Below are 13270 nucleotides of genomic sequence, written 5' to 3'. Positions count from 1 at the left end.
GGGATAAAAATAAAAATACAAGTGAATTGCACATTTCAAGTATTGAGTCTATTGCACTGTTGACTATTAACAAAAGTATTGCACAAAAGGTATTGCACAGTGAGGTGAAGAGGCACTACAGCTTAGTTGTTCCCCCCTCCTTTGTCCACCTGTCTCCCCTCCCTCTCCCCTCCAGAGAGGAGTTAAACAGTCTGATGGCGTGTGGGACAAAGGAGTTTTTAAGTCTGTTAGTTCTTGTCTTGGGGAGAAGCAACCTGTCACTGAACAGACTCTTCTGGTTGTTAATGGCCGTGTGCAGAGGATGCCCAGCATTGTTCATAATGTCCAGCAGTTTTTTTAGTGTCCTTTTCTCTGCCACTGACACCAGAGTGTCCAGCTTCATGCCGACCACAGAGCTAGCCTTCCTGATCAGTTTCTCCAGCCTGGATGAGTCCTTCTTTGCTGTGCTGCTCCCCCAGCACGCCACAGCATAGAAAAGTACTCCAGCAACCACTGACTGGTAAAACATCCTCAGGAGCTTCCTGCAGATGTTAAAAGACCTCAGCCTCCTGAGGAAGTACAGTCGGCTTTGGGCTTTTTTTATACAGGTGCTCTGTGTTGCATGACCAGTCCAGTTTATTGTCCACCCACAGCCCGAGGTACTTGCACTTGTTGATCACCTCCACCTCCAATGTTATATCATGAGTAATTTTTTTTTTTTTTTTTTTTAAATCCATCTAAATAAAACACACACATGCATGCACACACAGTGACATTTTAGACCTTCTTCAGAATACTGTATATATATGGGCATCATGGTGCTGATCCAGAATCCTTACATTATTATTCATTACTAGAGCTACAATAATAAAGCAATGAGGAGGGGGAAGTAATAAATATGAAATAATATCATTAATATTATCATTATTTAAGCAGCGGAGGCGTGTGTTCCATTTGTTTCACTATCCACTCTGTGCAGGGGCAAAGCTTATTACATTTTTAAACTGTAGAGATACAATCATTTTACTGCTGTAAAATCCAAATTTTGTCTTGTTTAAAATATAAATCTAATATAATCTGCTTCTTAATGTATGTTCTTTAAAATACAGCGTGTGTTTTTTAATATATTATAATTATAATAATGCATAATTATGTGGACATGCATATTAGATCGTTTTTAGTGAAATATAATCCCTCCAGAAAGGCAGGAAAAGCCCGGAAACTTACTTTAAAACTAAATATGTTCCCTAAAACGGTGACAGAGCTACAGACCCATGACAGCCTTACACAGGTAGCCAGCAGCTATGACCAGCACTACTTGTGCAGTTAATAAAAGGACAGGTAATGTTTGTCGCGCTGTTGCACACGCAGCACGCTCGTTTGTTTCAACATACCAACGTGTACGTAATAAGCTAATACTCCTGTGTGCTACACACTACAGTGTGCGCTGTACACCTACTTACTGGTTTTGTCGCATCAGTCTGTGTCTCTGAGTTAACTTGTGTTTCTCCTACAGCTCCGGACTGCAAAAAATGCGCGTGCTCTTTGTGAGCTCGTTCCCGGCTCGTAACCAGCGCGTTCTGCCGTCAAGGGCGATCATTGGTTAAATGTGATCATGTGACTGATGCAAGCCGGATCCTTTTATTTAGCAAAACTGTGACTAATAGTTAAATATTATTGTTGAGGGGCACAGACAGGACTCCGCACGCACACACACATTAAAAAAAAATAATAATAATTTTTTTTAAAAAGTTGCCTCAACAAAAGGACACCTAGGGCACCCATCAGGAAAGGGGTGGGTGCTCAAGCCCATCTAGCACCCCCCCCCCCCCCCTGCATGCCTGCCCCCTAGAATTACTGTCACCCCTGCAGAGATTTTCACAGGTCGTCAGCTCGTTTCTCCTCCAGCTTTTGTTGTGCAAACCACCCATTATCCTTGAGGCCTTGGCAGATCCAAGTCAGGCCAAACCTCTGTGTTACAACTTTCAGAAATGCCTGCCGTATCTATACAAAATATCCCACACATTGACTGACCTGCAAATATAAAAGACACACATTCACACCCAGTGTTGGTCAAGTTACTTGAAAAAAGTAATCAGTAACTAATTACTGATTACTTCCCCAAAAAAGTAATCCCGTTACTTTACTGGGTTGCTTATTTTCAAAAGTAATTAATTACTTAGTTACTTAGTTACTTTTTAAAAACACGATTTACAACCTGAATAGGTGATAAAGCGATAGATCTCTCAGCCCAATTCTACTTTTTCTACATAATCCATCATACAAAATGTAATCAAATGGAAAAGTCTCTTTTTAAAACTTGTTTTATTAGTTTTAACCTTTTAACTTTATGCATCAAGCAAAAATGTAATTATATGCACCTTTCTCTGACTTGAAGAAATTAGTTTAACATTTAAACCTATTTTCTGCACATAAAATAAAATATTTTTTTGTGTTTACACTCAGTCTTTCAAATAGATGCAAGTAAAACACAGCAGAAAATAAATAAAGTCAAAGACTCAGCGGTCCTTTTGCTCTATTTTCACCTGTAAAGCAGGACTGACGTAGGTGGAAGTTTACCCTGGTGCAGATGTGCCGCGGTCAGTGGAAGAATCCGCGAGTTTCTCTGTGAGTTTCCCATTACCTAGTTGGCACTCGGTGCTTGCTCAGAAGTTTAGGGGGGGTTTTTTTGCTGTAAAAAGAAGTTTTCTTCCTATGCACAACGAACACTAATGTTTTTGTCACTTTTTTATGGAATCAAACTCAAAGTAAGGTCAGTACTTCCACGCTTTAAACGCTGCACACTCTCTCCCACAATTGATATGTTATCCATTGTTGCTCTGCACACAGCTGTTGTCACTAACGGCGCACTTGCTTATGTCACTGTCATGAGACATTCTCGCAAAAAATATGTATATATATATATATGTGTGTGTGTGTGTGTGTATAACTAGACTTTATGCATATTATGTAAGGTGTGGCTATATGAATGTATGTACAACTCTGTGTATATATGTTTATGGACAGGCATGCAATGTAGTGACAAGGATTGACAAGAACTAATATTGCATATGAGAAATATTGCACATAGAAACTACCATGGTGTATTGTACGCTGCAGGTAAGGAAGGAAAGTAGCCTTGCAGGGAAGGAAAGACCTGAGTCTCTCATGGTTGGGGGAGGGTGTGTTTGCACAACAAAAACAGGAGAACAATGGAGCTGAAGACCTGTGAAAATCTCAGCTGGGTGCCAAGAGGTGTTAGGGTCGGGGGAATTTACGCAAATCTGCGCAAGGCTAGTAAATCTAGTAGTAGGGACTTGCACCAGGGAAAAAAAGGCTCAGCAATTCTAGTGTTAACAAAAAAAAGTCAAAACTCCAGTGATAATGACCCAAACTGTTGTTCACACCTTGGCTCATGTGATGAGGCACAGGATCAATATTGAGTTAACGGCCTTCTTAAGGGATTCCACCACTAGGGTTTAAATACCTGGGATTCTCCACCATTTGGTTTTAGAACTGAAGAAGATTCTTGGAAAAGATATGAAACACCTTCAGGAAACTTAAAGAAGTCCAGTCACTTTCTCACCGAGCTCCTTAGACACTCAAGTATGACATAAACACACTACCATAATCTGTATGATTGACACACACATAGTTGAGTGTCACCACTTTGATAATGTCTGACATTTTTTCTTTATTGTAGTGCTCTGTACGCTACTCTGCACTGGACATGTTCAAGGTGACTGAGAAGTTTTACTTTTTCTTGTTTCTTTCATTTTTATTTATTCAGTAAAGATTCATCTTAACTGCTTTATCAGTCTTAAGCACTTCACATTGTTGTTTTCATTTCATTGTTCATCACTAATTTATAATTTTATGAATATAAACACAGTTTGTGTTTTGAATAGTAAAATATATATATGAACAATATATGAACAGTGTATGAACGTACTGTCACAGATTATGTCGTGCATAAAAGTGTTTCAGATTGTAAACTTTGTGGTTGTGTTGGATTCTAGATGCTGTGCTAACTATTGAACCCAAATCGTCCAGTTTTTTCATTGGAGAGTTTGTTACCTTCAAATGTGACATGAATGAAGGAGAAGACACTGACTGGTATTACGAAATCAAGAAGGATGGTCTAGAATTTGTGCGCTACGACACAGACAAAGACTACAGATTTGAAATTACATCTACAGGTTACAGTGGTGAATATCAGTGCTCTGGTAGCTTGGTGAGCTCAGGTCATATAAAGAACAGTAATACTGTCTCTATAACTGTATTAGGTAAGTCCTCAGTGACCGACAGCATAAATATATGTTCCCTGTTCAAATACTCAACTGAATTATAAAATAGAGAACATTTAATTAAATTTCTCACTGAAACTTGAATTTTAACCAAGATCACTGTACCTGTTACTTCGTTCACAGTAAAGTCAGTGCAACAATACTCACAGACCCTGAAATTTGTCATTAGCAGGTGTGTGAGTTTTAACAACAGCAATTATGAATGAAATGAAATTTAATTACATTTCTAAAGGAAAAGAAGAAACATCAAAAGCTTCATGAAGTTTAAAGTGAAGATGTTTCTGTTATCTAAACCAAAACATGAGGAAGAGACATTTTAATGCATCATTGTGTTTCCTTCAACAGAGAATAGACAAACATTTATGCTGTGGTTATTTAGAGATCAACTAATAAAAATATAAACTGTATTGTTTTTCAATGTTCATGTATTGTTATAACGAATCACAGATATTTATTTATTTTTCTTCCTCTATCACAACAGCAGATAAACCCAGGGCCACACTGACAGCAGGAACAACAATCATACCAGTAGGGGGCAGTGTGACACTGACCTGCTCTGTGCAGAGCTCTGATGGATGGAAATATGAGTGGTTCAGACGAACCCAAACAACCTCTGAAGTTCAAATCAGAGATCAACAAAACAGAGATATCAGAGTATCTGAAGGAGGAATCTACAGCTGCAGAGGAACAAGAGGAAACCCAGTTTACTACACTGATATAAGTGATGAAGTCACCACTGAGATAACCTGTGAGTTCAGTAATTTAGTTTGAAATATACATTCACTCATGATTATCAATATACTGTGTTAAATTTTCTCTGCTGATTTCATGTTTCTATTTGTATCTATTATGAGAAGCCTTCTGTCTTCTTGTGAATCTGTTGTTGTGGTCGGAACAAGGAGACATCACACAAAATAATGGAAAGGAGTAATTTACAAATAACATAAAGCATCATAATGCAATTGAGCAAAAAATGTATGCACTGAAAGGATAATATTCATTATGGACCTGTGTAAGAGGACAGAGTGGAGGAAAATGAATTACATCAGTATTAATACAGCTTGGACCCTTTTCCCGTCCTGTGCTTAGCAAAAAGAAGGATGTTCTCATAGCATGGCAGTTTGGTCTTATTGCTTCTTATGTGTTGTTGGAAACCTACATAGAGGTATACTGATGTTGAATGCTCACAACATCCGGGCAGTGCAATCCTATGGTGACCACACTGTTTTAAACCCCTTGGTTTAGACTAGCTATAGATGGTGTAGCGGCAATCTTTGGTCCTTCTTTGCCACTTCTGCAGGACGTAAAGTTTCTGACTTGTGCTACAGAGCGCACCTGATTAAAAGCCGCATGCTCTAATTATAGAAAGAAAATCTATTTTGTACCTGTACAGGCCGCACCGGATTTTAAGCCGTATGCATTTCACTTGTAATATGAGATATTTACACAGAAATATTACACGTGAGGATTTTTAACGTTTAATTTAATCCGTAAGGTAACATAAACATGGTAACATAAACGTTATGGTAACATACAAAAATACATACTGCAAATGCTTTTTTTCCTTGAACAGCACCTGTAACACGGCTACCTTTAAGTATACATACGTATCGGTAACACACAAATTACGTTGCTTATGGTTTTTTTACGGAACAGTGCACAAACAACATTACAACGTCTCTTAACAACCGATAAAAATATATCGCGTATATATGCTACTTATCATTTTGATTGGTCTACTGTTACCAGGCAAAATGTTTTTGGCCGCATGAAAAAAAAATATGCATTAGCCACACGTCAGTATAAGCCGCAGTGTTCACAGTGTGGGAAAAAAGTAGCAGCTTATGACCCGAAAACTATGGTACTTGTATGCCTTTCAGTAGCAAAAAACGAGGAAAATGTAAAAAAAAAAGGAAAAACATTTATTTATTCTACACAAACTCGAAAAGTACAAAACAAATGTCTCAAGTAGGAGCTCCATTTACATTTCTATGATATTATATCTGAAATAACTATCACAGCAATGATCAGAAAACTGTTCCTCCATGCCCTGCGTACTAGCCTCACCTATCATCACCACATGGTGGCCCACTACACACCGCCTTTACGACACCTACCAACACTTTAAAACAACACAACAAAACAGGACAAATTTATGGAGCTTAATATATTACATTACAACATAAAATTATCCAGATTATAACTAGAATTTACACAAATTTTACATCATAACAAAATGCTTAAATATGACCCGATATAGTTGAGTAAATATTGGCCTGAATTGTCTATGTTCCAATAGAATGGGTCCAAAAATCACAACACGAACAACATAATAGAAATAAAAGGAACTAATTCTCCTTAGAGCGCTTACAGAAACCCTCCTTTAAAACCCAAGGGTTTCCAGATTACGTACATCAATTCACTGTCCCCTCTAGAATGATTAACACTGTATCACCAACATAACACAATTTACAATGTTCATAAGGAAATGGTCCCAGTTTCTACTAGTCAGTCCCAACAAAAATGTCCTTTGGATATGAAACCATATACAGTGTCTTCTTTGAAGGTGTAACTGTAGTGAACAGGAGACGACAGTGGGATCCTAGTCTGTTAAGCTGACCAAAGATACAGCAGCCGGAGTGAGCAATACAGTTTGGGGTCCACAAAAGCAAAGAAAATAGAAACCATACCTTTGTCTCTGGGTGACACTGCATGAGAAAATCACCAGGCTACGCAACGGCAACGCTTTCACACACAGCCGAACGAAACACATACCCTATTCACCGCTGACTCACATTGTTCTTGTGTTTGTTTCTTAGAATGAGCCCAAACTCAGGCCAGTAACTGGCAACATTAAGTGAGGTCGCTAAAGCCCTCGCAGAGACTTGTTAGCTCCGAACATTCACTTAACGGCCGAACTCGGCCTAATCCAACTGGAAACGGAGGTGGGTCTTAAAGAAAAGTGCAGCTAAGGTTAACTTTCGCTCCGACTTCCCACCACCACGCTGTCGGCGATGGCCTGCAGCACCACATGTTGTGGCTAGCGGCTAGAAAAAGCCAAGCTTTGCACAAGCAACTTAATTTTGACTGACCTCTCGGATCCCCTTTTGGGCTCAGCCGAAACGTGAGGCTTCCTTAATGTGGCTGACCGTGACAACATGCGCGAGACGGCTACTTCTCCTCTCCTTGGCTCCACACGCACACACGAGCGCGTGCGGGTTCTCTGTCTTCTCATTGATTTTCTCTTGCCTTTCTCAAACAAGCCATTCAAGGCACTCTATGGCAACCCCGACAATCTACATACCTTAGAATAGAATAGAATAGAATAGAATGCCTTTATTGTCACTGTACAGTTGTACAATGAGATACAGAGCATCTCCTACTCAGTGTAAACATGTTGGGGGGGGGGGGGTGTACAGTTCTGCAGCGCTATATACATACGGACAGTATTAACATAGGGAAGAAGATATATATATATATATATATATAAATATAAAAATGTACAAATATACAACCCGGTTTAAAAAAAAAAAAAAAAAGTAATATGTAATAAATAGTGTTGTGTATATACAGTTCAGTTATTGCACATAGAATTGGTATTGCACAATGGTGGTCCATAGAGGAAGTGGGAAGAAAAAAAATTGGGGGGGGGGGGCTATGTTATCGGTGCATATGTGAGTTCGGGGTGGTTATGGCTTTGGGGAAGAAACTGTTTTTGAGTCTGTGGGTTTTTGTGCTGATGCACCTGTAGCGTTTCCCTGAGGAAGCAGGCTGAACATGTTGAAACCAGGGTGGGAGCTGTCCTTAATAATGTTTGCTGCTCTGCTGAGGCAATGGGAGGAATAAATGTCCATCAGGGAGGGGAGAGGGCAGTCGATGATCTTCTGTGCTGTCTTGACCACACTCTGAAGCCTCACTCTATCCGCCTTGGTGCAGCTGCCGTACCATACCGTGATGCAATAGGTTAGCAGGCTCTCAATGGACGAGCGGTAGAAGGTCAGCAGCAGGTTGGAGTTCAGCTTGTACTTCCTGAGGACTCTATCTCCACTATCTTCAGAACAGAAAATATGAAGTAATTCAGATCATACAAGATGCAAACAGAACTAACTTATCATTAGGAGAATAGTGAAATATATGTCCGACTAGAGTCTAAGTTTGTAGGAGAGATTAAGACTGACAGTGAAATACTGAGCAGCTGAAGTCAGAGGGTACTTTAACTTAAAGCTGAACCTTCTTCATTCAAAATAAGCATGGATAAGTTATCACAAAGCGCCAGGTCAGATATCAGGGCTTCACAAACATGGATATTGTGGCATAAACACCACAAAGTATCCATCATATTAAACTGACTCTTCAAAAATTTCTGCAATATCAGGCGAGTCTTTGTGACAAGGGAGCAGCCTAAAGAAGCTTTTAACACTTACATATGCATACTTTGTGATTATTCCACGTGTTTGTGAGGCTCTATTTTATAATATTATAAGAGACATTATGCTTTAGTCCATCTGACGCTACCTGGTTGCACCTCACCTCATAATTAATGTTATTCTTTCTTACAGCACAGTCCAGGACTGAGACGTTTCCTACTCTGTTGATCGCTGGACTTCTTTGTGGAATTTTACTGATTCTTCTTCTGCTGCTGGGTTACATAAAGCTGTTAAAAGGTGAGACTTTTTCTTTCCGATATGAGAATGATTATGATCCCGTTATTATCTAATTATTCAGAATCACAGATGTATCCTGAACACTTCATGTAATGTCACAGCACCAGAAAAAGTAAAAAGAAAAACATGTACTTGTCTTTTTTACAGATAAATCTTTTATCAGGTTGGTTCAAATCTCCCACTTCACATTTTCAACAAACCAGAACTACAACCTGTGTTTCTTATCAAATTGAATGTTTTACTATATTTTATTACTATATTAGGACTCAGAGCACAAACCAGAGCTCTGCTATGAAACACAGGATCAACCAGGGTGAAGCTCAACACAGTCAAAACACTTCTCTCCAAGGTCAGCTTTAACCATAACAATTTTGCTATTGTTACTTTATTTATTCATTTATTTATTGTCACTTTGTGAACTTTGACTCTGATATTTGCAGTTTTTTTTATTTAAAAGATTATCAAATTCATATATAGAAATGTTAATGATTAATATGTCACTGACTTGTTTTTGCAGGTGATGCTTGTATATATGAATCAATCGGAGACTACGATGACAGAGAAAAGGGTAATGCATTTATAGTTTCATATAAGTATGCAGACTCATTGTGATTATGTTCCATTTTTATGTATTAATTCTCCATTTTAGCAGAATGCAGGGATTTCACATATTCTTTGATTGAGCTTAAAAACTTCACTAAGAAAGGTAAGAATTCAAGTTAATTCAGTTCAATTCAGTTTTATTTATATAGGGCTAAATTACAATAACAACTGACTCATTGACCCTACAGTAAAACAGAGAAAACCCCAACAATCAGATGATCTGAAAGCCGAAGGCTCTGCCTTCCGTTCTACTTTTAAATATCCTAGGAACGACAACTAAGCCTGTTGTCACAGTAAACTGAGGACTCAAGTGCAGGACTCCAATGCTTGGAAGAATACAGAGAATTTATTTATAATGTTCCAAGTGTATGCACAATAGTGCAAGGGTAGGTGTTTTATACAGGAGTGCATGGGTAGGGACTCTTAAGAAATCCAAGGAAGGAAGAAAACAGTGAAATCACTCTTGCTCCTCTTCAGCCACACAACATAGACTGCCAGCCACACTCCACTCACTCATGAAAAATCCACTCTGGGAAAACAGGGACAAGTCCAGATAATCTATAAGAATGTATCTATATCTACAAGAACAAGAATATACAAACTCATTTCTTCAGCTTAAGTAGTGGCAGGAATAGGCAGGTGTATGGGCTTTGTACAGAGCCCCAGATCCTGTGGAAGTGGATTTGTAAGTGTAAAGGTAAGAATGTCATCCTACTTTACCCTGATGAACTGTCCATAGATGACAGCCTGTTGTACTCAGATGCCACCTACAGTAAGGCTGAATGTAACAGTGACAAAAGTAGGCAAAGCAATAAAATGGGTACCATATTTTCTTCTCTTTTACATTTCATTTATCCATCAAGGAAAATTATATAAATGAGTAAAGTTGTCAGTTTAAAGTAAGATGTTACTAAAAGTCATGTTGAAAAAAATGTTTTTTTGTGTGCAGGAGAATCAGCCACTGAAGCAGCCGACGAAGGGGTTTATTCTGAAATCAAACCACAAGAAACACAAGGAGCTTTTGTGACTGTAATGGTTATCAAATAGGTTTTAAAGAAAGTAAATTCATTACCAAATCACCTTTAACCTTTTAGTAATCATGATTATGTACTTTCAAAACAAGCAAAAGCAGACGAATGCAGGACAGAATTTACTTTATTTCACATGAATTTTACAAAGCATTGAAAAATGAAATGAGAGGAAAAAAGTCTTTCCCCTTTTTTTATAAATCAGTTTAAATGAGCTTTATCTAAAAGTGATGATGTGGCTTTAAGTTCACTTTTTTTTTCACTTTCACACGAGCAGTTATTAAACTGCATTATTGATACATGTATATGTACTGATTTTCTATGTCTTTTCTAAATATTTTTGTTTCCCTGAATGGATTAAGTATCATTTGAAAAATTATATTTTTTTTAGTTTTACAAACTTCTAAATTGCAGGCAGGTTTTTCATTGTGTTATCTGATTATGTGTGCCATATAAACACACACTTTATATACTGTGACATGTTGGGATCAGGTGAATGGAGTCCCCCGCTGTGCCTCTGGAACAGTGTGTTTCACATTGAGTTTTAAAGAAGCTGTGTTTACTGTATTTGTTATAGTAATAAAGCTGCTATTGTTGCAATCTTGTTTTCACTTACAGTTATTGTTGTTGGGTTGGTGGAATAGAGATGTTACATCATGAGTGAAGTTATGTGCAGAGTTAGAGCCCTTTAGAGGCAAAGTTTGAGTGTCTTTAAATGCTTAAAATCGTGTCCCCCTTTGTCTTCATATATAGTGCAGCTGTCCATGGGACTAAAGTTTCACTTCATTCAAAGTTAAATAAGATTAAATTTGCAGCCTTCATTCTATTTTTGACTTCTACTCATTTATGTTTCACATTTCTGTTCATGTATAAATGAAGGAGGACAAATAAAGAAACTAAAAGAATTCATAGTGTTTTTATTATTATCCAAGCTTCACATCTTCATTACTCAAAACTCACAAACAGTGTAGAAGCAGGGCAAAAAAAAAGAAAAATCTGTACTAAACCAAACATTAAAACAAATCAGAAAAAAGATTGTTTTAAGAAAATAGATTTATTTTTAGAATTTATGATGATTGCCCCGTAAACCTAAGAACTCTTTAGGCCACCCTTAGCAGCCCTGTGAAGAGAAATTGTAGAAGGCAAAGGAACTCAGACTCAAGATATCTTAATACATGTGCACACATGGACGATCCCCCCTCATGGCCCGATCCATCCTGCACTGGATGTGTGCAGGACAAATGTGAGACAGAGGAAAGACCGCCCAGGGCATCCAGAACTTGCTTTATTTATACAAGTTTTCAAGGAAGTAGGAGTGGCAAAAACATTTCCATAAAAGGAGAAAGAGGCCATTAGCTTGTCAGTAGCTGAAACAGAAGATAACTTGGTATGTATAGAAATGCAGACATTCCCATATAAGGGGAGAGAGAGAGAGAGAAAGCCAGTTTGTCTGTAAGAATGACAGGAAGTGTCGTATGTCACCGCATTCCTCTACACATATGGCTTCAATCTCTCCTCCTGTGTTGGCTCCAATTCACAAGCTCTTCTTTTAAATGAAGCTACAATCTAAGCATAATCACAAAATTAAAAAATCTCTCATCAAGCCCCGACTAGAATCAAGTGTTTGCGATAACTGGCAGGGAGTCTCTCTCAGCACTGTGGAGGAATTTTGGCCCACTCATCTTTGCAGAACTGTTGTAATTCAGCCATATTGTTGGGTTTTTTGAACATGAAACACGTTTTTAAGGCGCCTCAATCGGATTCAAGTCAGGACTTTGATGGGGCCTCTCCAAAGTCTTCATTTTGTTTTTCCATGCAGAGGTGGACTTGCTGCTGTGTTTTGGATCAATGTGCGGCTGTAGCTGTGGGGTTTTTTTTACCTTGATGATCTGAAGTATTTAAGTGTGACAGACATACAATTAAAAAAAAAAAAAGGAAATCAGGAAACTGGGCAAACACTGTTTCACACCACTGTATCCATCTGATCAATCCTTATTGTTTAACAAGTGGGCCAGAACAGGGAAGGCAGTGACCGCCATGAAATCGGAAACAGTGAACAAAAAAATGCAGTGGATGTTTTTCACTGTTTTTAACACTTTGTTTCACTTAAGCTCTTTGTATCTTACAAAAACTTAGTGTTGTGATTCATTAATGTGATTGTCACTGATGACAAGGTTGTATGAACTTTGAGAGACATCTGAAGTTTAAACATGCACAAAACTGCAAACTATTTTACTTGGAAAAGTCTTGGAAAACAACAAAAGTGAGTGCAGTGCTGAAGCCTCAAACATAAAAAATAATGTCTTTCTGTATTTCTTCAGCATCTTTTTGATTATTTTATGGCATCTTTTGCTAATCTGTGCTGTAAAGCAAAGGTTTCAGTAAAAGAAACATATATAGAGAAACATATAAAGATATATCGTCAGCACTATGAGCCTGTTTTGCAGATGTTTATTATGAGTTTGTTTCAGGTCCATAAAGAGAAATTAATTTTTGTAAGCATAAAAAACACCGAAACAAATAACTGAACTCTGTGAAGATATTCGACTTACCAAAACTTCTTTACAAAATGAAAAGTGTTTGTAGCTCCAAAAAACCAAAACTGTTATGATTTGAATTTAAACATTAAACAGGTCACTAAAGGTTAGTGTTTACTGTGAAGTCTGTGAAGGTTCTCAGTTATCCAGGT

At 38.0% G+C, this 13270-nt stretch overlaps 1 protein-coding gene across 2 annotated transcripts in view; it reads left to right on the top strand.

Moving 5' to 3' along the window:
• LOC146714449 (uncharacterized) overlaps positions 1–11457 on the top strand; it is a 28471-nt gene extending 17014 nt beyond the window's left edge. The window contains exons 2-10 of one of the 2 annotated variants that reach the window (XM_085450931.1): positions 3683–3718; positions 3999–4265; positions 4768–5034; positions 8846–8950; positions 9098–9113; positions 9214–9299; positions 9468–9518; positions 9600–9656; positions 10503–11457. In XM_085450931.1, coding sequence (XP_085307057.1) covers positions 3683–3718; positions 3999–4265; positions 4768–5034; positions 8846–8950; positions 9098–9113; positions 9214–9299; positions 9468–9518; positions 9600–9656; positions 10503–10600 — 983 coding nt within the window. In that variant the 3' untranslated portion in view covers positions 10601–11457. Of the gene's footprint in view, positions 1–3682; positions 3719–3998; positions 4266–4767; positions 5035–8845; positions 8951–9097; positions 9114–9213; positions 9300–9467; positions 9519–9599; positions 9657–10292; positions 10353–10502 lie in introns of both variants that reach the window. The other variant, XM_085450930.1, reaches the window with a different exon arrangement.
• Positions 11458–13270: the final 1813 nt, after the last annotated feature.

Source organism: Copadichromis virginalis, linkage group LG3 (genome assembly GCF_057382275.1).
Source record: "Copadichromis virginalis isolate Kocher_CV1m ecotype Utaka linkage group LG3, C_Virginalis_male_GT1.1, whole genome shotgun sequence".
In the NCBI taxonomy this organism is placed as follows: domain Eukaryota; kingdom Metazoa; phylum Chordata; class Actinopteri; order Cichliformes; family Cichlidae; genus Copadichromis; species Copadichromis virginalis.
This window is presented reverse-complemented; position numbering and strand designations above follow the sequence as displayed.